The 26863-nt window shown below is 35.2% G+C and overlaps 1 protein-coding gene across 4 annotated transcripts; it reads right to left on the bottom strand.

Annotated features, from left to right (window-relative positions):
* Positions 1-68: 68 nt before the first annotated feature.
* Positions 69-26079, bottom strand: LOC121381700 (E3 ubiquitin-protein ligase RNF115-like). Of its 4 annotated transcripts, none has more exons than XM_041511053.1 (10): positions 25956-26079; positions 15742-15791; positions 14916-14979; positions 12317-12525; positions 10264-10299; positions 7399-7452; positions 6150-6225; positions 4238-4331; positions 3375-3490; positions 69-1472 (listed from the first exon to the last, which is right to left on the bottom strand). In XM_041511053.1, the coding sequence occupies exons 1-10, from the start codon at positions 26040-26042 to the stop codon at positions 1323-1325; spliced, it is 936 nt and encodes a 311-aa protein (XP_041366987.1). In that variant the 5' UTR covers positions 26043-26079; the 3' UTR covers positions 69-1322. The 4 variants fall into 4 exon arrangements, with proteins under 4 accessions (XP_041366987.1, XP_041366982.1, XP_041366999.1 ...); XM_041511048.1 differs by having other exon boundaries at positions 12305-12525; XM_041511065.1 differs by lacking the exon at positions 10264-10299.
* Positions 26080-26863: the final 784 nt, after the last annotated feature.

Here is a 26863-nt window from a genome sequence, read left to right on the forward strand (position 1 = left end):
CGGTACTTCTCAGATGCACATGGGTTTTTAAAAATATGAAAAATCCATTTTGTGGTATTAGAAACACCAAGACGACAAGAAACACTTCGGTTATATGGAAATGGATATCTAAACAATAAAATCTAAGTAATATTTGATTTCAGTGATCATAAACGGTTCCAATAGTGAAATATATGCCTTAGTGTTTAAAACCTATGGTATGTCCCTTTACAACTGGAAAGAGTTCCATCCACAAGGTTAAACTGGAAAGAGTTCCATCCACAAGGTTAAACTGGAAAGAGTTCCACCCACTCAACTGAATTTACATTACTAACTCAATGTCGCATTAAACAATACGAACGATGTAGTGCAAAGGTCGAGATTTGAACACCAAGCCTTTGGAACCAAAGCCAACTGATCCAGCCACTGAACACTCAGGTCATCAACTAACCCTACATTTTAATGCTTATAAAGCTCATAGGGATGGACTGAATCAAAGTCGCATTATTTTACATCTGGTCTTGTGTGGATTTCCTCCAAAAGCACCCTTGTGGTGGAAATTAACACAGAAAATCCAATATGTCGAATTCTTACATTTATGAACAACATAGTTATATTGGATTACAAAATATGAACATTATGTAGGTTTTACTGAACTAAATGTTCTTAAAGGTATTGCATATAATATTGACAATACTTTATAAATTATTCAGTGCAATAAAATATTTTCTTTTACAAACATTTGTCAGGGTTTGGAGTGGGGGTGGGGTGGTGGGAGGAACTTTAGAAAAAATACTTTCAATTAGTTTATCCACCTTTTAGCCCCAGCTACTTTTAACCCTCACCCCCAAAACACCTGCTAAATATTGTTAAAATTCTTTATCCAAATGTGTCACTCCATGAGTACATATATATATTTTTCAATGTTCTGAGGGACCCATTTCCACTGTTGCTAACACAAGACAATTCAGTGTAAGATAAAACAAATCACTTGTTAGTCAACTGAAGAGCTATTTTACATCACAGTTATCTCCCACGACTGTGAGTGAATCAAAACACTTTTAGTCACTAGAAAGCTTCACACTAACAAAGCAGCAATGGGTTATAGTTTCAAACCTGGCGAATGTGTGTATGCAATGTGGACGACACATCATGTGGCACATTATAATCAATGTTTGTAACCAGCGACATATATATATATATATCGCCACTCGACCACACCATCGCTGACATGAATTGGAGAACATACACCTCCATATTGTTTATAGATTTTCTCCTGCTGATTAAACAGCTTCTCTTTTATTTTAGTTTTTTTTATGTTTCCCAACCATGTTCCACGACGGTTAGTTAGTGTGTTCGACGTGGACGCTCTCGGAATCTGAATTAGAGGAATGGTCACTGTCCAGGTATCTAAACTCATCCTCCGATTCGTGGTCCTTCACATATGCATCCTCTCCGTTCAAGTCTTTCCGACACACAGGGCAAGTGCCGTGCTGAAAGAAAGAGAAGACATGAATCAACACACAGAGCAACCACCATTTAAGCACTATCACAAAGGCAAGTTTCTTTTATTTAACGACGCCACTAGAGCACATTGATTTTTTATCTTATCATCGGCTATTGGATGTCAAACATATGGTCATTCTGACCGTTTTTTTGTTGTTGAGGAAACCTGCTGTCACCACATAGGCTACTCTTTTATGACATGCAGCAAGGGATCTTTTATTTGCGCTTCCCACAGGCAGGATAGCACAAACCATGGCCTTTGTTGAACCAGTTATTGATCACTGGTCGATGCAAGTGGTTTACACCTACTCATTGAGCCTTGCGGAGCACTCACTCAGGGTTTGGAGTTGATATCTAGATTAAAAATCCTATGCCTCAACTGGGATCTGAACCCAGTACCTACCAGCCTGTATACTGATGGCCTAACCACGACTACACCGAGGCTGGTCACAGAAAGAAAAGAAAAACCCCCAGAAAACAATGAGTTAAAGCCAAACAAAATAAATTTCTGATCTCTGGTCAGTGCGTGTGTCAATTCTGACCCTCGCGTGTCAACATATTTTTAAAAAAAGTCCTGCAGTATGACGCCGGTTTTTCTTGTTATGACGTAAAACCGAATTTGCAGTCAAAATGCCATCATGCATGGACTAGGACGTGCATTCCGATTTTAATTTAAATATGCCCTTCATTTTGGTGTCAAATATACCCACCTTTTCTTTGCAATCCATGCTTAAATATATATATATATATATATATATATATATATATATAACATATAATATTTTTAAAAACCTGCATCGCCACATCAATTCTGGAACTTTGGGGGGGGGGGGGGGGGGTCTAAAAATTAAAACATTTTTTATTTAACACCACCACTAGAACACATTGATTTATTAAAGGTAAGCTACTGGATGTCAGACACTTAGTCATTCTTATGTGTAAAGTCAAAACCACAATGTTAACAACTACGATGCACGGTCGATCCAGGATGGATTCCCATCAGTGGGCCCATTGGGCTATTTCTTGTTCCGGCCAGTGCTCCACAACTGGTGTAACAAAGGCCTTGGTATGTACTATCCTGTCTGGGATGGTGTATAAAAAGATCCCTTGCTGCTAATCAAAAAGAGTAGCCTATGAAGTGGGGACAGCAGGTTTCCTCTCTCAATATCTGTGTGGTCCTTAACCATATGTCCGATGCCATATAACAGTAAATAAAAATATGTTGAGTGCATTCTTAAATAAAACATTTCCTTCCTTTGTTGGGATGGGAGAAAAAACCTATCAGAGAATCAGAGAATGAGTCCACTGAGGTTGTATGATTCTTCTATGCAAGCATCTCAGGCGAGATCCCTACCAACTGAACCAGACCCTTTTTTCAAATGTGAGAAATCAAAGAAAAAGCAGCTGCACTTCTAGAAAGAATGGTCGTGATATTACAAATTAAAAAAACCCCCAAAATTGCTAGAACAGCATTGCTGTGTTATGCTTCGTAAACCATTAATGCCTCCAACAAAAACAAATTTAGGTAACCCATCTCTTTTTTGTGTTATGCAAAATTATATTTGCATGAGATACGTATGTACAAATGAAATGATTGTTCTTCAAATTGTCAGAGATTTTTGTGATTGCACAACTACTCACCAACTCTATCCACTTCTCGATACACTTGTTACGATAGTGGTGATCACAAAACGACTACTCACCAACTCTATCCACTTCTCGATACACTCGTTACGATAGCGGTGATCACAAAACGACGACTCACCAACTCTATCCACTTCTCGATACACTTGTTAGAATAGCGGTGATCACAAAACGATGACTCACCAACTCTAACCACTTCTCGATACACTCGTTACGATAGCGGTGATCACAAAACTATGACTCACCAACTCTAACCACTTCTCGATACACTCCTTATGATAGTGGTGATCACACGGTAGCTTTCTCACTTCCTCGTCAAGTTTAAAATCTTCCATACACACGGAACACTGCAGCACTAGAACTGAAAACAAATCAACGCTAATAAAAGTCATGACAGAATGAAATCAACACAAGAAATTAACAACTAATAAAGGTCAATGACAAAATTAACATAAGCAACACAAGAAATTAACAACTAATACTTAATACTTGGGGGAAACATTTGTGTTTGAACAGAATATTATTGCAAACCAGCACCACCAGTGGTTCACCACTAAAAGACCATTATAAAACCCAACAACAGTTGATGTAACAAAGTTGTTTTTGTTTTTTCTAAAGAGATGTTTTACTAAATGAAATATAAAATTAATTATTTACTAGGGTTGCTAAATTTTAGAAATGGATTACAGTTACTGGTGGTTATTTAATAGTGAATCTCTGAAACCTTTTTTTATATATTTGATAAGCAGTAGCCCATCAAGCCAGTAGGTTAGTGACTTGATCTGGAGTTATCTTCATTTTAGGTAAATTTTCTTGCGGTTTTCACCAACATACCAGCTTAATCTTGAGTAATCTATTTTTCTCTGACTTACCGACTTAATCTTGAGTAATCTTCCCTTTAGGTAAACTTTCTATTTTTTCTCTCACTTACCGACTTGATCTTCGGTAATCTTCACTTTAGGTAAACTTTCAATTTTTTCTCTCACTTACCGACTTGACCTTCAGTAATCTTCACTTTAGGTAAACTTTCTATTTTCTCTCTCACTTACCGACTTGATCTTCAGTAATCTTCACTTTAGGTAAACTTTCTATTTTTTCTCTCACTTACCGACTTGACGTTCAGTAATCTTCACTTTAGGTAAACTTTCTATTTTTTCTCTGTCTGCCGGTGGAGCTCCTGCTCCTTCCAACTGATTCAGTAACTGAAAAATTAATTATCACATAAATTCATAACTGATTCAGTATCTGAAAAAATAATTATCACATAAACTCATAATTGAATCAGTAACTGAAAAAATAATGATCACATAAACTTTAAACTGATTTGGTAATTGAAAAATTAATTATCACATAAACGCTTAACCGATTCAGTAACTGAAAAAATAATTATCACATAAACTCATAATTGAATCAGTAACTGAAAAAATAATAATCACATAAACTTTAAACTGATTTGGTAATTGAAAAATTAATTATCACATAAACTCTTAACCGAATCAGTAACTGAAAAATTAATTATCAAATAAACTCTTTAAAAACTAATTAAGTACTTGAAAAATTAACTGTCACATAATTTTAACCATGTTATGTTCCTAAAGCAAGCCAAAAGAAAAAAGCTCACAAAATTCCCAAGAATTAGAAAATTTTAATTCTAGTGATAACTAAAGGTGCTGTTGTAAACAACAATCACCTGTCAAAAGTGATCACTTTTCCTAGGTTTAAAAAAAAAAAAAAAATTCTATTGCACAATTACCTGTCTTAAGTGTACAACAGTAAACTAAACTGAAGTTCAAATGACTCAAATTCCTCTATTATTATTAAATTGCCATGGACTAGTTCAACCGATTCATAAACCAAAACAATGAGATAGATTAACAGGGGCCCGGACCCCCATCCCCAAAATTCTGCGAGTTATAATTTTATTATATATTAATTTTTTAGTTTTTTACCTCTCCAAACCTCCCCCAAAGTTCCCATGGCATTCCGCCTCATGTCACTGGCGTCCCCCCCTCCCCCCCCGCCCCCAAATGGATTTTCTGGATCCGCCACTGATTATCTTAAGTAAGAGTAACAAATGTTAAAAGACGTGTCCACCGTAAAGTAAGTTTAGCAGCCTAACTAAAATACATGGGGTTGATCCTGGATTTTATAAAGAGGGGATCACAAAATTCTAAAAAGGACAAGTTCAAGTTTGCCAAAAATTATAGAGCTGTTCTCCCAAATGGAGCGAGATATGAGGTGGATTTTTTTTTGGGGGGTGGGGGTGGGGGGGTGGGGGGTGTTGTTACCCCAGGACCATTTTGAAATAAAGATGTAAGAGACATGTTTTCAGGGCAACAGTTTTGTATATTAAAAATAATATATTTAAATAAATAAGAGTTATTAAAAAGGGCACATCAAATGGCCCGTTGTGTGTCACAAGACCCCCCGCCCCGCGCCATGAACCCCCTCTTGATCCTCAATAAATACTTTTGTATATATTACATACATGTACATCTAAGAATATTAAACGGACATTCTGGAGTTTGCTGCATTGTAAGATGTTTTCGACTAATAAAATATTTCTACGATTAAACTTACATATTAAATATATTTTCTTCTTAAAAATATCAATGTCTGTATATTCAATGTATTTGTGGTCGTCTTAATATTTGTAAGAAGCCCAAACTGGATTTTGTCTTCAAATAATTTCGTACGTACAAAATTTTTTATTTTACGAAATAAATTGAAATTTAACCTAGTACAAATATTAAAACGATCAGAAACACATTTAATGTACAGCCACTAATATTTTATGTAGAAAAATATATTTGATATGTAATTACAATCATTAAAAAGTCTTTGTTAGTCGAAAACATCTTACAAATTGCAGCAAACTCAGGAATGTCCCTTTAAATTAGTTATGCTGCTAAACTGAACAATAAAGACATGCAACAGGAATTCTTCAAAGACCCAGCCTACACAGCACATCTCAACACCCATACTTTACATGTTTTAAGCAAAAATCGTAAGAAACTTACCTGTGTAATAATAGTATCTAACCCACCGGTACCCCATGCATAATCACCTGGATTTGCATGGAGCTGTAACATATTTCTGAAAATGGAAACAAGCAAATTTATGTACGTACATCATTAGTCAGTTTTAATAAGCAACAATTATGACATTCAACATATATACATAACAAAGCATCATGCCTTTATAATTACGATTATAAATGTATGCAGTTACACGTGTGTGTGAGGCAAAAACGTTTTTTGTAAATTCAACCCATACAGATCAGTTAATGAAAGGTAGTGTTTTCCCCCCCAAGAAATTTGGTGAGGTATGGTAAACTCAACACTTATGGGGCATTTTCACAAGACAAATAAAATTAATAAAAATAAAAATAAATGTAATTAATGTGTTTGCTTAAATATATAATGGACATATTATATTAATTAATGATACATTTGTTTTATAAAGGCAATTTTAAAATTAATTATTAAAAAAGCTTGTTAAAGGCATATTGTCACAGACCACTGACCTATTTAATGGCATAACAAAGTATTACCTGAACAAAAATAATTAGATTTTTCCAATATGTACTTTATTCAACCATCTTCATAACCACCATACTCCATTTATTAATGATATTTTGTAAAAAATAATTGTATTATGGCAATGGTCCATAATTCAAAAACTAAAATTGCCGAGAGGTTTGACATGGATTTCACTCCATCATGGTTCAGTTAAGGTGATGCAATAGCTAGATTTGGTTTTCAACAATTTATGTAATTTTTATTTATTATACATTTTTAGAGAAATAAGGTCCTAAAATCCGTGACAGTATGCCTTTAATCCCAGGGCAACATGGCGCTGATTGAGGCTCCAGCCTACTGAGGCATGGTGTGGCACCATGCTAAAACAAAGAAATGTTTTATTTAATGACGCACTCAACACATTTTTATTTATGGTTATATGGCATCAGACATATGGTTAAGGACCACACAGATATTGAGAGAGGAAACCCGCTGTCGCCACTTCATGGGCTACTCTTTTCGATTAGCAGCAAGGGATTTTTTATATACACTATCCCACGAACAGGGTAGTACATACCACGGTCTTTGATATACCAGTCGTGGTGCACTGGCTGGAATGAGAAATAACCCAATGGGTCCCACCGATGGGGATCGATCCAACACCGACCGAACGCTGTACCACTGGGCTACATCCTGCCCCCATGCTAAACCAAGATTTAAAAAACCCCACTAGAAACGCTCAACTTACATAGGTGCCCCGGTGTGCTCTCCACCCAGTCGTGACAAAAAATAGTTTACAAGCCTGGAAAAATACAAGCAAAAAACACATGAAATGTCAAACAAAAGAAAAAGAAGAGTAAAACATGATGGCAACAGGAGACCACAAACTGAAACCCCATCCCCTGACTTTTCCTAGTTATCATCTTGAAAGGTGAAATACACACAAACTGAAACCCCACCCATTGACATTTCCTGGTTATCATCTTGAAAGGTGAAATACACACAAACTGAAACCCCATCCCCTGACATTTCCTGGTTATCATCTTGAAAGGTGAAATACACACAAACTGAAACCCCACCCCCTGACATTTCCTGGTTATCATCTTGAAAGGTGAAATACACACAAACTGAAACCCCACCCCTTGACATTTCCTGGTTATCATCTTGAAAGGTGAAATACACACAAACTGAAATCCCATCCCCTGACATTTCCTGGTTATCATCTTGAAAGGTTTAATACACACAAACTGAAACCCCATCCCCTGACATTTCCTGGTTATCATCTTGAAAGGTGAAATACACACAAACTGAAACCCCATCCCCTGACATTTCCTGGTTATCATCTTGAAAGGTGAAATACACACAAACTGAAACCCCATCCCCTGACATTTTCTGGTTATCATCTTGAAAGGTGAAATACACACAAACTGAAACCCCATCCCCTGACATTTTCTAGTTATCATCTTGAAAGGTGAAATACACATATCCTAAAAATTGAGGAAGCAAAGATTCCGTGGAATAAAAAACAGAAAGAGTTTGTTTGATTTAACAACACCACCAGAGGCTAAAGTACTAAATCATAGGCTTTTGTTAACTCTGACATATAGTCTTAGAAGAAAAATTAATGTTTGTTATGTTTAACAACACCACTAGAGCACATTGATTTAGTAATCATATGCTACTGGATGTCAAACACTGGGTAACTCTAACATATTGTCTTAAGAGGAATGAATGAATGAATGAATGAATGAATGTTTAACAACATCCCAGCACAAAAATACACATCAGCTATTGGGTGTCACAAATGGTAAGTATATGAAAATATTTATATATATTTATTACAATAATCCACAGTGTAAGGAGCTTTGGAGAAAAAGTATAATGCAAAATATAAAATCAAGGTAAGTATATTTTAAAACTTTGTATAGAAGTCAAAGTGTTTTAAAAACTATACAATTAATTCTAGATGGAATTTAAAAGATTCCAAAACATTTCTGTTGCCAAATATATCATTTCTCGTCGGCTTGAGATGATCACACTCCATCAAAATGTGTCACACAGTCAATGTACACTGACAGTGTTCACACTGAGGAGGAGGGTCCTTATTTAAAATAAATGAATGCATCAAGTATGTATGGCCGATGCGGGCATGGCACAAGACCACTTCATCCTTCCTGCACCGCCTGTAGGATGACTGCCACTCTTCCAGGACTGGCTTGGCGGAATAAAGATATTTAATAGAACCATTAAGGATGATTCAGGTAAGTGTTTTAAGAGTTGATAATGTATTTCATCTGGGCCCCGTTCCACGAAGCCATCTTAGCACTAAAATCATCGTAAGTACATAAGGTAGCTATGCACTTAAGGTGATCGTAGGACTAAGATTGCTTCGTGGAACGGGGGCCCTGGTCCTACTGAAGTATCATGGGCTCTACGTAGAGCATCCTGACACTCCTCCAAAGAGAAGTGCCTGTTGTATACTTCAGCATTTTCAGATGAAAAGTTAATAGGTTGCTTTTCAGCTTTATTTCTGACAGATGTAAAAGCATCGGTACTGAAAGATCCACCTCAATGTGAGCACTGTCAGCGTACTCGGACGGTGCGCCACATTTTGGTGGAGTGTAAGCATCTTAAAGAAACTCGAAAAGATATATTTGGCCAATGTAATGTAATGGAATGATTTTGATTCCATCCAGAATTTGTTTTACAAGTTTTACGTGATACTGACTTTTGCTCTAAATGTTAATTTTAAATATCTGATATTTGCATTTTTTGCACAGTTCTTTACACTGTGTTTTTATTTGATTCTTGAATTTTTATATTGATGTTGATCATCATTTCACGTTTGGCTTTCACCATAGTTTGACACCCAATAGCCAATTATTTTTCGTGCTGGGGTGTCGTTAAACATTCATTCATTCATTCTGTACTGAAAGAAGAAGAGTTATGAGAGAAATTGTCTGCCAATGCATTGGCAATGTCACGATGAGACGTCGCATCCATGTCATTAACAGATAAATGGCGAACTGTATTATTGAATTCTTTCCCCTTGATTTTACATATCCTATTCCAGACAGAATTCACAGATGTTTGAGAACTCAACTTGGAGACATAATTTCTCCAAGATGATTTCTTACTCTGTCTGTCAGCTTTAAGAACCTTAGCCCGAGCAATGCGATAAATATTCAGGTTATCCCCGGTAGGTTCACGTTTGAACCTTTCAAGGGTCCTGTTTCGCTCTTTGATTGCATCTTTGCATGTCTCATTGAACCATGGTTTATTGAAACACTTCGGTACTGCCGAAGTCTTAGGAATAGTTTCCTCTGCAATATCTTTCAAGATGGAGGTGAACAAAGACAAGGGATCATCGGCATAGATGCCAAAATTGATCCCAGTTTGCCCCTGTCAACATCCACCTCTGAGCCCTTTCAAGTAATGGAGGTCCATCATTCTCCAAAATAATTGGAAAGTGGTGTCACTACCACAAGAGTCTGGACAAACTTTCCAGGAGAAATCAAGACAAAGTGACGTCTTAGAGGAAACTAGCTACATATTTCCATTGGTAGCACAGGATGATTTACAATCACTTTCCCACAGACAGGACAGCACATACCTCACTGGATATATATTTCTTGCATATGAAATGATTCTGTAAATAAAGTAATAATCTGTGATGTAACATTCAGGATTAATCTAGTCTCTGTTATAGATGCAACTATAAACTAAGTTTCATTGATCTACGACTCACAGTTTGTAAGAAATGAACCCAAACAGTATGACCTAGTACTGAAGGTGAGCACAAAATGTGTTTTCTCTTTTATAGATACAACACCTATCCTCAAATTAGTGCATATTCCCTACGGTTAGTAGTAGACTGGTCCGAACATCCCAACAGCCAATGGGATGGCCTGAATTCTTCTACTGCGCACCCCTTCCTGTTCCAGTTACGTGACTAACTTCCTTCTTTTCCCTTCGCGTCTTATGGCTTGGACGTTTTTTTTGTTTTTTTATCTCTGTCGTAATCTGAGCCATCTGTTTTTTTACTTGGTTTTCTTGCAACTTTCTTGTTTGTAACACATTTTATAATGATGTTACCTCATTACTGTACACCAGCCTCGGTGGCATTGTGGTTAGGCCATCGGTCTACAGGCTGGTAGGTACTGGGTTCGGATCCCAGTCGAGGCATGGGATTTTTAATGCAGATACCGACTCCAAACCCTGAGTGAGTGCTCCGCAAGGCTCAATGGATAGGTGTAAATCACTTGCACTGACCAGTGATCCATAACTGGTTCAACAAAGATCATGGTTTGTGCTATCCTGCCTGTGGGAAGCGCAAATAAAAGATCCCTTGTTGCTAATCGGAAAGAGTAGCCCATGTAGTGGTGACAGCGGGTTTCCCTCAAAATTTGTGTGGTCCTTAACCAGATGTCTGACGCCATATAACCGTAAATAAAATGTGTTGAGTGCGTCGTTAAATAAAACATTTCTTTCTCTTTTTTTTTTATTACTGTAGAATTATTTTGGCTATGTTCACTTTTTTTAAAGTGTTATGTTGATTTAAATTTTTCCATGTATGCCGGTCATCTGTTGGGATGTTCGGACCAGTCTACTAACCATAGGGAATATGCACTAGTTTTGAGGACAGGTGATGTTGAAAAGAAAATATCATTTCAATGCAAAACAACAAGAAATCAATTCAAAGCAAACACTCCAACAGTATAAAATGGTTAAAGGTAGATCTAGTAATAGTGAAACCGGTCTAAATCAGACCATGAACAAAGTAAAATCCTATAAAAAGAGGTCAAGTCAAATGGTCCTGAATTTTCTAGATTCTAAAACGAAACCTTCAAAAACCGACTCCAGTCAAAATTGAATAAATATTAGGTCCCCGTCACGATCCGGTTTAGAGAGCTTTCACTGTAGTTTTTATGGGGAATATTATTTTATATAATATAATATTAATAGAAGGGATTTAGCACATCTTGTATTAATGCATCATGTATTTGTTTTGGTCTGGTTTGACGACAAATAAATAAAAGGGTCAGCTAACAGTGCTGACTAATCAGTGTCGCTTTGTTGTTGTCAGGGATTTAGGAAGGAAGGAAGGAATTAATTCTTAAATTTGTGTGAGACATTTTTTCGTAGCTACATTTATATATGAAATTATAATCCACATGGATGCAAATGTTTATTATGGAAATTAATTTTCAAGTGATATTTAAAAAATGTAGCACATGACCTATCGCAGAGTCGTAAGGAGATCTTTCAACCAATCAGAGTGAAATCAGGTTTGAAATTGCAGCAAGCCACTTGCATTTGGCACAACCTACTTTTAATTGCAGAGAACAGCTGCCTTTTTATTTGTAAAATTTCTCCCACCTTCCCTCCCTGGTATATATTTTAATATTTTATTAATGTATTAGTTTTTTGTATGTAGTACTATGTAGAATGTAGTTAGTATTTGGAATACATGGTTTATAATCATTTTGTTAAAATTTATTGTCTATTAATATGAATGCGGATGAATACTATGTGTATTCAATAGAATAAACCATGAATTTTGTCCCAAACTTGTTTTACGTTCAGTTTTCCATTATAGAACTGATATTAATAAAATGAGTTATGTCCCTTGTATACTTTTGCAAGCAACATACCCTTCAACATACGGATTTCTGGCTTGGACTCCCCCGCTCCCTTGACCTCGACTACGGATGGATATCCGCGTTCCTGAGGGGATGGTAATTGTTTGATAGGGTAATTGGCTTTCGGAACTGTTAGTGGGATTTGAACTGGATTCTAGTGATGTGGAATCTGAGCTGTCATCTCGCGGCATTGCATTTTGTCTGAAAGATTCAAAGAATGCTCGACGCCAGAGCTGAAACGAAAACAAGAAATTACATCTAACATCACTGGTATGCCTGTCACATTCTCTAAGTGCGAGATTCAAATATATACTGTAAATCAGGAAATGTTAGCGAGCATAAAATATGAGCAAATTTAATGAGGTCACACAACAAACTGTTCCAGAGAGCTTGTGTGTGATTGTTTTTTCTCTCATCCTCAGGTATATGAAACAGAGCTATCCCATGAAAGAAAGCCATGTAAGAAATTTCTATCTTACATGGGATATCACGCGTTGCGTTTAACATGACGTCGGTGGTAATATATGACGTCATAATAATGTGAGGCGGTGACGTGAGGTCATTAGACACAGTTTTAAATTAATATTTTGTTATTAAAACATTCATTTTAAAAGCTATCTTGTTAATTTGTAGTGTTAAATTTTATTTAACACATGAAACAAACACGGTAAATACAATAGTGCAGTTTATTTATGATAAAATGGTCAAATAAAAAAGTTAATTGTTCAGCCATCTTTGTCTGTTCATGTAAAATAATGGTTTATTTACCGAATGAATGAGAGAAAAAGACTCCATCATATGTGGTCATGTGGGATAGAAAAAGTACACCATCGGTGATGACAATTTCGACCATGGGACTCGGCAAGCCTCGTCCCAGGTTGAAATTGTCACCACCTCGAGTGTACTTTTTCTATCCCACATGACCGCATATGATGGAGTCTTATAGTCCATGATTAACTGAAGACACAACAATGGTTACATACTATTGCTTAAACTAAAAGGATAGCAAACAACAATAGTTAGCAAGCACATGACATGAAGATTCGTCGAAAATATTATTTCAGCTGATCCTACAACTTAAGCTTACTTGTTTTTTAGTTTCCGATGTGTTGACCTTGCTAAAGTTCTATGTCACTAATATGTCACTAACATGTCACTTATTTGGATTTCGCTAAATTTTAAGATTGCTAATTTATTATGATTTACAGTACTCTCCGAACTATGACACAAAATGTTTGAGACTTTTTTTTTTTATCATCTGATAACTCAGGATATAACATTCTATTGATCTATGTGAAAATCAGGATAACAGTTTCAGAACCCTTTTGACTTTCTAGAATACACACACAAAAGGTCACAGTGGGGTTTTTTAGACTCAGGTTACGGGCTTCTAGAAATTTTACAAAATTCACTAGCCATGGGCGCAGTGATTTTTTAAAGTTACTAGCCACGATTAAAAATTCACTAGCCCTATTTTATTTCATACAATTTTACTAATAGTAATAATCAGATATGTCACCAAAAGAGGGCGATAGAGATTAAAACAACTAAAATTAAAGGTTGTGGGTGGGAAAGGGCAGGATATTCATATTTACAGACTTAAATGCAGTATTTGACTTTTTTTCACTAGCCGTCGGGCATGGCAGTAGTAGTTATTTACTAGCCATGGGAGTGGGGATACCATAATTTAGAAGCCCAAAGTTACCAAGTAATTATTTTGGCCTTTCCCAATAACCATTGAACATTTTTCTCAGTTGCAATGAAAACTGATTTATTTTCATCGTGGTTTTTCAATCAATGCCAGTTGTCTCTTATCTATTCAGCTTTACAACCAGAAAATGTCATCACTGACTCAAGTTTCCAACGTGAAATATGTAATTTTGAACCTACATTTTTCAACCTCAAATTGTAAGATAACTAATGTAACACTCTCTTGTTGTGTTTAATATTTTAGGGGACATCTTTGTGAGACTAATTAAAAAAATAAAATTTAAAGAACTTAATTAATACTTTTAAAATATTGTTTTTAAAAACCCTACGATCATGATCCATGATGTCATTGTTTATGATGCCTTCATGAAGTTTATTTTCACTTTTAATCGATGATGAATAATCCCATCCACCATCTACTTCAAATTTTGTATTACGGTATTAGTTATTTTTAGCGAATATATCCTTTACAAATCTTCAATTTTCATTAAATAATAATGTCCAACATGTTTTAACAGAAATATTTTACAAACGGTAACAAATTAAATGTGTGTGTTACGTTAGCTATAACCTTTACAAAAATGGAAATCGTTTTTGTCTTCTTTTCAATGTTGAGATAACAACTTAAATATGAATACCAGTTAACAAAATACACTGGACGTGTTCGATTGTCATACTGTGTTCCAGTCGAGTCGAGTCGCATCTCGACTGTAGTTGAGAATAGCTTTTTATGTTAATTTAGTGAAAGACTTAATGTTTAAATTCACTAGCCCCCATGGCAAAACTCTAGAAAAATGTGACTGTATAACTACATGTACATATCTTTTTAATTCAGCCACAAACATTCATAACATAACACATAACATCTATTTCAGCATTACAAATCGTCACTGTGGGTTTTTTTTCAACAAACCTCTGTGAATTGTGCAGCAGGATCAAGATCTATTGATGATGGAAGTGAAATCTGTTCTGGCTCACTGGAAGATATGCATAATTTTTTTTTATTTAACCACCATCATACCATATCACTATATCATTTAACTAACAAAAATAAAATTTAGAGCTATAAACAGAGTTAAAATAGAAATACACGTAATATTTTCCAACAATATTAAACACTGGACCAGTATAAGCAAATTTGCTTTTAAATACTTTGTTTTACATATTTTGTGCCTGTGCCTGACATTTAATAAACCAAGGCTTGAAATTCATGTTGTGGAATGGAAGCAAATCTCTGCTTCTGATACCGAGATACGAACCGAGTACCTACCAGCCTTATAGTCTGATGGTTTAACCACAAGACCACAGAGGCCAGAAAACAATTATTTGAGATTGACAGATATGCATGTTTGTACTTTCTTTTTAAAATAAATATTTATTGTTCCAGATCATATCGCAGTGTCAGGGTTGGGAGCCCCTAATCACTGCTTTACATACATTATATCCATGTTTTAAACAACAAAATATTTTTAAAATAACAAAACTGGATTCAGACTAAAGTCTGACACATGCATTTGCATATACAGGGTCAGGATATACAGCAAAAAAACCTGACTTACACGAAAACACAGCATAAACAAATTATTGAGACATGTCCATAAAAAGGACCAAATGGCAGTTGGACATGGACAGTGATCTACATGTACAATATAACTATATTTTTATGATCCAAGATTTAAACAAGAACAGAGAAAATAGTGAATAAATGGGAAGAGAATTAGAATCATGTTTGTACTTACTCTGCCATCTGTTCAACAAAGCCACCATCGCATGTCGGACACACCAAATCCTAAAAAAAATTTAATTTTTTTTTTATATATATATATATATATATATATGTGATATTATATGAGTGTCCATGACAGACGATGTTTACGACACGAGTGCCTAAATTATCATATTTCCCGAGCGAGAGCCAGTCATTGTTTACAAAATAACATTTCCTTAATGGCAGAGTAATGTTTGTTCATTACTGTCTTGAAAAACCAAATCACAACCTGTTCTAAAGTGACGTCATATTTATACGCCCATAAGTAAAGAGTACACATGTATCAACAGCTGTAAATTGTAAAACATGTTTATACCAAAAGGCAAACATATACACAGTAATTGAATAAATTAGTAACAAGTTAAATGTATTAAGTAATAACCAGGAAACAGTAAATGTTGTGGTTCACCTCATTTGCAACGAACCAGCCAAGCTTACTGTCGGTCAAGTGATGGAGTCACAACACTGCTAGCTGCCGCGGATTTTGATTGCGGATAAACGTTAATATTGGAAGTAACCCCGTATATAGCACTTGAAAAAAGTGAATGCACAAATTCAGAATTGGAAGTGTTCACAGCTAGAGTGTGAGACTGTGAAACGGGCTGTGAAGAGGACACACCATTATCAATCGCACGTGTCGATGCGATTTCATGGGACGGCGCGACTGGTTCGTTGCAAATGAGGTGAACCACAACATTTACTGCCGTGTTTCAGTTTGCACATTAAAGACATTAAATATTCCCAGGGGTTGGATAATGGTAAGCACCCTACCAACAAGTCTTCCGTCAATTTTGACGAGATCATTTACTCGAATATTTGTAGCCATGTTTGCATTCTACACAATTTTGTCGTCTGCTAATATAGTATTGATTTTTATCAGTCGTGAACGTTATATTCATAATTAAGTCACAACCTGTGTCACAACTACATCATAATGTAATACAAGTTATCATTAATAAACAATTAATGTTTTATTAAATCAATTAAAAACACGTATTTATCAGTATGGTATGTCGTAAACAGCTCATGACAAGGCTTCCACTCGTAGTGAAAATGTATGAATGAAGAAAGTAGTATTTGTGGAATGTCGTGTCAGCCAATCAGAAATAAATGTACTCTTACAACAGCCAATCGTTAAATGACAATGCCAGGACATACATTTAGTTATGACATACGAGGGAAACTGTACGATAAATATGACCCTCGTTATGCTGTACCTCGTAGGTAATAAATATATATATGATTATTTTAACAGTTATTTTCAAACCAACCACACATTTCTATTTCTGTTTCTACCTAACACATAAACTAGTGTAAATTAAAATTAAACTTTGCACAACAAATAAAAAATCATCTGTTAAAACAAAGCTTTTATGGAGGGGGATTAGAAAAAGAAGAAAAAGAGTTTAAAGTGGTCTAAAACATGACTATTTTGAATGAAGATATGCCAATGACATCAAGCTCTGGGATATATATAAAGGTTGTTTTTACAAAATGATGTCAATCTGAGAAAATTTTGTGTGTCAAATAAGAATTGGTTCTCATTTTTTTAGGAATTTATCGACGTATAAAAGTCACAGATGGTATAAAATCGCGTAGCGTAGCGAAGCGATTTTATACTACATTTGTGACTTTTATACATCGATAAATTCCTAAAACATGAGAAACAATTCTTATAATTACAAACAGTACAACAAGTGTACCTTAAAACACTCAAAAATTATTTCTTTCGTTCTTACCGTCAACCATGTTCTGTAAATAAGCATAGGAATACATGTATACATACTATTGGAAATTGTCCGCTAAAAATAAAAATAAGTATTAAATCAACAAAAACAGTGTATATATCTTTATTATAACTTCTTTTTAAAAAATGAAATAATTTCATGTGCAGATTTGTCTTGTGTTTTTCTATCGCAAAGTGACCTTGATATTAACTTTTGTTTACGTGTAGTGACTGTTGGTGTTGTGCGGTTATTTCGATCTTGGTCTTCCGTGATGACGTATTTTTATGAGGTTTATGGAAGGATAACGCTTGGTTTTTTAGTGACGTCAGCCAATCAGAATACAGTAAATCGTATAAATTCAGAAAGTTTGTAATTATATAATTATAACTTTGCGTGTATACCACCGATTTAATTTGTATCAACCACGAAGTGTAAGAAAATTTCATCCCTTAAGGAATAACCATTGTGCACAATTATATCATACAGTTGTCAGTATAAGTAACAGGACATTTCAATACAAAATGAAATGTGTGACGGTCACGTTGTTAAATGGTGCTTGAGTCCATATACGAAAATCTAACTCATATTAGACATTGCATGTTGACAACGGTACAACATCGGGTCATGCGTCTGATGAGACTGTAGAACTCTGGAATAGTGATAGAGGATCCATTCACGAGTTAACGCATGTTTACGGTTATGGACATTGTGAATATGTGTGTGGTTCTTTCGCACCCCAGGCATTGAAATAAGTCGAGAACGGTCGTTCAGGTTACCGGGAGGTTACCACATGTAAGAAAAGTCGAGAACGGTGTTTCGTTCTCGACAAAAAATTTAACGAACAGTAGTTTCGTTTCTGAACATACATCAGGCAATACATTCCGGACTTTCGCGTTTCCGGTACAATTTCAGAACATCTGAGTTTTAGCAGCATCAACTAGATGTGTGCCTAGTAGTTTGCAAGAACATTTAATTTAAACATAGAAGTACCAGAAAACAGTCTATATATTTGTGATAATCTATAGGTTACCAGGCTATATTTTGTGATAACCTGTAAATGGGTTACCAGAAAAAATGCTTATTTCGATGCCTGCACCCTACGACACAACAGATCCCATAGGTGATCTTGCAAGCCAGAGCCCATATTTTCGAAGCAATCTTAGCCTACGAAATTGCAAAATCATCTTAAGCTATGACAACACTATGGCATGTGCTGTAGTGACGTCACACCATACGATGGTTTTACGATTTTGTAGTGACAGTTTTGAAAATATGGGCCCAGTTTAGTACCTCAATATTGATACTGTGAAGAAGTCCAGTCGTTAGTCTTAACTGAATGCTAGCATGCATTGTCAGTGTTTCTGTCAGAAAGAAATTTTTGGGTATGGCGCTATGGAATTGAATGCAACCAGTTAACAGGGGGTATGAGGAGCCTCCCCCAGAAAGTTTAGTGTTAAGAAAATCATACAGTAATGATAAAAGTAATTAATTTTGTCAAAAGGTTAACTTAAGAAAAAAAAAATTCTGCCAAAACGTTTGGGTATGGCACCATACCAGTTTTACCCTCTGACAGAAACCCTGATTGTCATGTTGAAATAAAACACCTGGATGCTGCTGCATGAACGAAATGACAACTGGTGTGATGATTTCGTGACTGTAATGCTAATCATTCAGATTCCCATTATTGATGAAAATGAGGTTGTTTTGTCCGATATCATGAATTCCTGCCCCACACCACGACGCTACCACACCACATCGATCACGTTCAGTGCATGAGGAAATGTTGTACCACTGTATGCTCACACACATTACTGAAAATATTCACAGATTTTCGTGTATCGACCCAAAAGGGGATATAGAGAAAATGGCACCGTACCGAAAAGACCCCAATTGAAAACAGAACCAAATTGAACAAAATAGAACCTAGCGTTGGCTAAAACGGCACCAAATATTTTAAAATGTATGACTAAAATGGAACAAGAATCATTACAAGTTGTGAACGATGATATGCTCAATAAAACAGCAGCTATATTAATCATTATTATTTTGTTTTATTTTTATGTCCATGTAAGGGAGACAGACGTAATAGCAGCTATTTTTATGTCCATGTTAGGGAGATAGAAGTAATAGCAGCTAGGCGTTGGCAATATTGAGACAATTGTCCACGTGTTAGCAAAAAACATGTGTTGTTTACATTATTCAACATTTAATAAAGACAACACATTTCAAAAGTAGAAATCGTTTGCCTTTCTTTGTTGTTATTTTAAGTTTTGTTGTATTGTTTTCATAGTAAATATAATTAACCACCAGCCAGTGTTTGTGGTAGCCCTAGCAGCTCACTGAACTAAATTGCTACAAGTTATTTATTCAAATTATTGTTCTAAAGTGCACATAAAAATAGTATTATCTTATTATTTCCAAAACACTTTTACTTTTCTTTTAAACTTCAAATTATTTACAAAAAACTTATTTTTAGGAGGATGGGATGGACTATTTAAATATCTCAGGGATGGAATAGATGTTCGGACCAGATGTAACACAATGCATCGATCTTTGAACTGTTAGGTCATATATTAAAAAAACCCCACCATGGTTCGATTTTTGCTGTTATAGCCAAATTCCCCCACAAGTACCATTTAAGAATGTGATTTTCACACATTTCATTTTGTATTGAAAACTTGTTACTTAAATACTAACAAATGATGTCTCAATTAAATCCAGTGTTCAATTTTATTTTGTATGTCATGAGTTTTCTTTTATTTAAGCATATTTACCAAATTGCTAAACTTTTTTTGACCAAGTATATATTTCAAAAACATACATGTCATTGTATATTCTTTTATGTTGAGGCTTTAAAAATTGAAGGTGATGAACCGCCCACATGCAAAAATTATGTTTTTCAAAATCAACATACCTGAATGCAGTAAAATATATTTCTGTTTAATAATGGATGACGTTACACTTTTGTTTACCAGAATGGATTTGTTTTATGTCCACTTTGTTTTGTTTTTTCGTTGACTGATTGGAATAATTTTATTTTATGTACCATAACTGAAAAATACAGTATATTATTTTCATAAGAATCGTATTCGTGTTTTTGTTGTTTGCTGAATGAAGTTTGGGACCTGCATGATAGATGGTAGTACACGGGGCACGTTATGTCAATACAGTATTGAATACTTTTTTCCTCTTGTTTTTCTACTACAATAAAATATTTTATAGATCTGTGAAGATGAACAAACTAAACTACTTTGTAGTTGGTGTATAAATACTTAGAATAGGAGTACCAATCGGTACATTACGAAACAGCCTCGATGAATGGTAACAGGTCGTTTCGCCCATTACTAGATCGCCCGCGTCATTTCAACCCGGGTCCATTTGTACTGTTAACCGAGTCGGTTAGTTTTATCCTTTTTTTATTTTGTTAATAAAAACATTTATTCATTGCTTTATCATATATATGGGGATTTAAAAAAAAAAAATTGGGGGGTGTGTGTGTGGGGGGTTACACACTTCCGTCAATACCCAAAGAGTTTGGTCTAATACGCAGATGGTTTATACTAAAAATCTTGCAGATCTAATTAGTTCATAACATCTCCTGAAAATAAACCATTTTCTTTCTTTGTTTTTATTTGTTCCATCTTTTTAAATATATATTACACTGACCTCACAACGTACACATAAAATAGGCGAGTAGGCCTAGTCTGATTTCGCCCAGTTCCAGGTGACAGAAGGTAAACAGCTAGATTGCCAAAGACAGAAAGCAAACACATATAAAGATTTATTTAGCTTATTTATTAACTGGGGGAAAACAAATGAAAAACTCATGATGAATTCGGGCCTGAGTGTAGCCTAATGAATTTCTTTTTTGTTCTTTGGGTTTGTTTGGGTTTTTTTAAAGGTTTTATAGTATTTCTATCTGGTTTAAATAACTAATGTGGATATATTCATGTTATTTAATAGGGACCACGGACACTTTTTAAATATGACAAGAATGATATTGATTGTTTGTTATACTGAAGAAATACCTTTAAAAGAATTAAAAAAAAAAAAAAAAATTCAATTAACCCTGACCCCCCCCCCCCCCCCAAAAATAATAATTTGTAATCAGGGTAGGTAACTCCGTTTTGCTAAAAAAAAAATAAAACCCCAAAGTTTGGCACTCAAAATTGTAGGAATGTATTCATTATTTTCAAATAAAATACCTTCAGTACCATTAATATAATCAGTATAATCGACTAATTGGTCATTATAATACCCATCCACCCTCAAAAAGGGTTCAACATGCCATTTTTGTTGCATAAGCATATATCATACAACATGTGGGATGTAATAAAAACTCATTTGTGCATTACAAATGAACATTACCATCATCGTCATGTGCTACATGTAGTAATCAGTAACTCCTCATTCGTTATCCACATTATCACAGCATTCAATTGTACAGAGTAAAGAGTATCAGTCGGCCATGGAAAAAGTGATATACAGGTCAATGGTCAGTATGTAAGAGGACAAAATGTGTACCATTAATGTTGCATCTCTGTCAAAATGTCAACTTGTGTGTGTGTGTTATATGAGAGATAGAGAGAAGAGAGAAGAGAGAAGTGAGACAGAGAGACGGTGAAAGAGGGGGAGAGAGGAAAAGAAGGAGAGCAAGAGAGATAACAGATGTGTAGCAGGTTTTATTTTTAATGTATACAGTTTTTTCAATATGTTTGTCAAAAGATATTATATGTAGTAGTTGTCTGCCAAGTATTATAAAATTCCGAACAGCGGTTGCACGTGCAACTTGGGCTACACAGCACGTGGATTGGTTTCGCTGTCATATAATATTGTGTTGCATAACAATTAGTATGTGGAGTAATGTATTTTTATGAATTAGGTCGTGTCATGAAGCAGGGATATACCGGACGCACAAAACTTGCGTATAGGACGCACTAAGACGTAACTGGACCCGCAAAAATAGAGATACTGCGTCCCGTGGGACGCATAAAATATCTGACATTTTCAGTAACCCTGTCCATTATCAAAGATCGATCATTCTATGTAACACACTATTTCTTTTCTACCTATAAACTGCGTATTCAAATGGGGATTCCCCATATGGAAAATAAATCTCTGGGAACACTGCGTCTTTATCCTTTGCTGCGCTTAATCAGGTAAAGTTAGTAATTTCCGGAAAGAGATCGCGGATTTGCGATCATTAGGAACTTCTCGTCAACAGGCCGAACACAATCGGAAATTCCCGGGCGAATAAAACAAATTGGTTAAATGTTCTGATTTGCATTAACAAACAAGTAGCACGATTCATAAACAACGCATGGTATTGTGAGTGTCATTTAGTTTGCAGGAAATGGTTCAAATAATTATACAGATCAAAATGAAATGTTGATTTTGAAAGAATAAACAATGAATACCGACATTGATTTCCCGAAAGGAAAAACAACAACACAGCTTGTTAAATTTACTTTAATGAAACATATAGTATACACGTGATTTGTTGTCTGCAGCTCTCTGTCGTTTGTGTGGTTTTGGGACCCTTTGTTTTCAGGTTGGGAGCCCCAGAAAAGAAAGAGGTGAGTCCAAGGGACCCCCATTTCAGAAAAACAAGGTAAATCCCTGATGAAGTGATATTGACAATGTTGTATTTGATCCTTTCGGGGTGTTTTTATTTGTATCTCAACAATTTGATGTTTTGTTTAACTTGAGCCACTACCAGAATAAAGAACCTCTCAACCCCTTACAGCGAGTCGTTGTCCCATTCTGTGGTGTCGTTGGCGATGAAATTGTTAGTTGTTACAGATGTATATGTGTTAGGTTTTGGGAAATTGAGTTTCTTCATAATTACAAAATTTTGAATAATTAGAGAATGCTTCATTGTTGTTTGTATGGCTTATTAAGCCAGCCTGTCTTTGATTTTTTATAAAGAAGTGAGTGGCATTAAAAAACAAAATTACATCACCCATGCTGTGTTATTGAGACAATTATATACACATTTAGTGCTGTAATTGTCAAAGGTGTGCAAACAGTGGTTTAATTGGTGAAACAAAAAGTCGTAGAATACATGGTTAGGATTTTAAAAAGTTTTTTTTACACATTAAGTATAATGTCAAAGTTTACATTTTTACTTGGGTACCACTTTAATTGATTACAGCCAGTGCTCCACAACTGGTGTAACAAAGGCCGTGGTGTGTACTATCCTGTCGGTGGGATGGTGCATATAAAAGATCCCTTGATGCTAATCGAAAAAGAGTAGCCCATGAAGTGGCGACAGCGGGTTTCCTCTCACAATATCTGTGTGGTTCTTAACCATATGTCTGACTCCATATAACTGTAAATAAAATGTGCTGAGTGCGTCGTTAAATAAAACATTTCCTTCCACTTTAATAGTTGATATTTTGACTTGACATTTTGTCCTACATCTGCTAATTATAAAGATGTGGTTATAGGGATTATTTTTATGTGATTCCCTAACAACAGATGTGTCAGGGCCACAATAAATGTATTCATAATAACAAATCATTGAAAATGTAAACAAATATCCGCCATCTTGGATTGTAGTAAACAGACAAACAGGAAGATGTTGTTAACGGGCGATCACAGTTATACAATAAATCAAAACATATAAATTTTGTCATGTACTGCAAGAGTAATAAATCAAATATAATTACCTCACAAAAATAAATACTTGCAATAATGACATCAACACAATTTTTCAATAATTAAATGCGGTATCGCTACTTTTTCACTGAATAAAACGTAAAGAGGCAAGTAACATCATTAAACATGAGTTCTATATTTGTTATAAAGTTTTATCAATGTATTTTATACCTGTTACAAGGGAGTCCGGCGATTTCGTCACTGGTCGATCTCGCCAAGGGCGAGATAGCCGTAAATTCCATATACTGCTGGGCGAAATCGCCGTACTCTATATACATATAAGCTGACGGGAATGTCACTGTTTATTACAATAAATTGGTTATTATAATAATATTTAATTAATGTTTTGGGTTTAATACTGTTCTTTATTCCCAAGCTTTTGTTTTTTCTGTCATTGCTTTTGTTCAGTTTACTCCACATCAGCAAGGTTGGGCGAGATCGCCGACGTTTTGTGTACCATTTCATTGTACACTTACTTATTGTTTGAGAACATATTAATGTAACAAATCAATAAAATTCAAACTGAAACTCCATCTGTCTGTTTTCTGTCTTCCATACTGTTTACAACAAAGTTGGCCCCGACTGACAGTACTTTAAGCATATTATTATTCAGTGGATGTTTTGGGTTTGATATTGGTTTCTCAAAAAGTTGGGCGTGGTCGCCGACATGTTTGTGTGTTCCATTTCATAGTACACTTGTATATTACAAATTAATAAAATGTCAAACTAAAAGCTTGTGTATGTTTTGTTTTTTCGATATGTTCTTTACATCTACGGTTTTATAGAACTGATCACATTAAATTACCAGTAACAGAAAACTAACGAGATAAGATACAAGGACAGATATAAAGATATATTGCTTATTAGCATTTCACGATTTCAGTTTCATTACAGGGAAATTATAATTCATTATAACAGTTTATGTCTATATGTTGATTAGAGTTCACTATTATTAGTGTTAATCGTCTTTAAAATGGTATGCACAGTGGTCACTGCGAGAAAACTATACTCACAAGAAACACTTTAACAGGCAAAGACAGAAAAAAAGGACACATCACATTTGATTTGAACATTGTTCGTATCATTTCATGCAGTAAATGATAGTAATATAAACATTTTAAATAATAAAATTCCTCTTTAGTTAGATATATATAGTACGGCGATTTCGCCCAGCAGTATATGGAATTTACGGTGATCTCGCCCTACTTCGTTACAAGTCCTGGTATTCTTCCAATATTAAACAATAAATGTTTTACAGACGTTAACTAACATGTGCTTTTCAAACCTTACATTCGGCAATGGTTAACGGATGTGAGTGGCGCTACCAGTCTTCCGGTGCGGTCTCTATATTTAATAATTATAAACCCTGCTGTTATTAGTGTTAATTTGTTAATAATCGGGGCGAATCAACTCGGTACGAATAAGATTTGGAACGAACCAACCCTGGGTGAACGGGTAAGGGCGAAACAACACAGGGTTCGAAATGGTTTTAGGGCGAAAGGTAGGCCTTTCCTTTGGCACGGTCACATATAAAGAACATTATAAATACTTATTATAAACAGAGTTAGGGTTAGGGTTAATGACAGTGCCAAAAGAAAGTCCTTCCGGGCGAAACGACCCGGATTCCGATGAATCGGAAAACGAAACTGCCGACTGGGATTTCGTAAGCAATGCAAAACTTAAAAATAAAAATGGAACCCGGGACACGGCAACCTCAAAACTAGGGCATTTACGACTTTACCATATCTTACACGATAACAAATACGAAATGCATAAATCCGTGTCTGTTGAAACTCACGGGAAGTTTGGGTGAAATTTCTGAACTACATTGGTGACAATAGAATCTCTGAGAAACCACAGGACTTTCAACAGCAGCCTCCGCCATTTTGTTACCGAGCCAACTTCCTGATGACGTCACACGTGTTTTTCATCCAATATTCCAATCGGTCTCACACCATAGTAACAGGTAGATATTGTGCGGGGGGGGGGGGGGGGGGTGTGTGTACTGTGTAACATTAGGCTATTTTATATACCACGCAGAACAACACATTAGCATACAAAATCCTTTATTTCCGTGCTTACTTATGATGTATATAATTATACATAATATTTATAAACAGTTTGGTTACCCAGCAATAGTAACAGCTAATGATAAAAGTAATGACTAAATCAACTACTAAACAAAATAAAACAATTTTTGGTTACAATTTTTGGTTACAATTTCTACAATGAAAATGTAGGGTTCGCTATGTTTATATTTGGATCCCGAGCCCCATGTCCAGACAGGCTATAACCCAGTAGAGCTAATTTTAATCACATTGCTAGAAACAGCTTCCCTAAGTTACTGAGCTAACCTTTGTATCCAATTGTTCAATATGATAATGCCACTGCCCATTATTTTGAAATGTTAGACCAAGACATTTATGATTTTTAACTTCTTTTATTTTTGAATCACCTAACTTTATACAAATCTGGCTTGTACGAGTATTAATAATCCTTGAAAAGTAATAGATTCTGTTTTACCAGGTGAGAACTTAACCTGCCATTTGTCTACCCAGTATAATATCAAGCGTAGATCTGAATTTATTGTACGATATCCCAAAACATAATCATCTAAAATAATATAAACTTAAAGAGAAGTATTATCAGCGAACAAGTGGTTTGCTGTGATTATAAAAGATTTAATTCTCACCAACAAAGCCTTTT

This window comes from Gigantopelta aegis, chromosome 2 (genome assembly GCF_016097555.1).
Source record: "Gigantopelta aegis isolate Gae_Host chromosome 2, Gae_host_genome, whole genome shotgun sequence".
In the NCBI taxonomy this organism is placed as follows: domain Eukaryota; kingdom Metazoa; phylum Mollusca; class Gastropoda; order Neomphalida; family Peltospiridae; genus Gigantopelta; species Gigantopelta aegis.

Excerpts from the sequence above, each read along its gene's own strand:
- LOC121381700 (XM_041511048.1), bottom strand. The coding sequence starts at position 26,042 with ATGGCGGAGGCTGCTGTTGAAAGTCCTGTGGTTTCTCAGAGATTCTAT. Across the intron at positions 3,491-4,237 it reads GATTACTGAACGTCAAGTCG|TTCTAGTGCTGCAGTGTTCC; the intron begins GTAAGTGAGAGA and ends ATTTGTTTTCAG. Across the intron at positions 1,473-3,374 it reads TCGAGAAGTGGTTAGAGTTG|CACGGCACTTGCCCTGTGTG; the intron begins GTGAGTCATAGT and ends TCTTTCTTTCAG.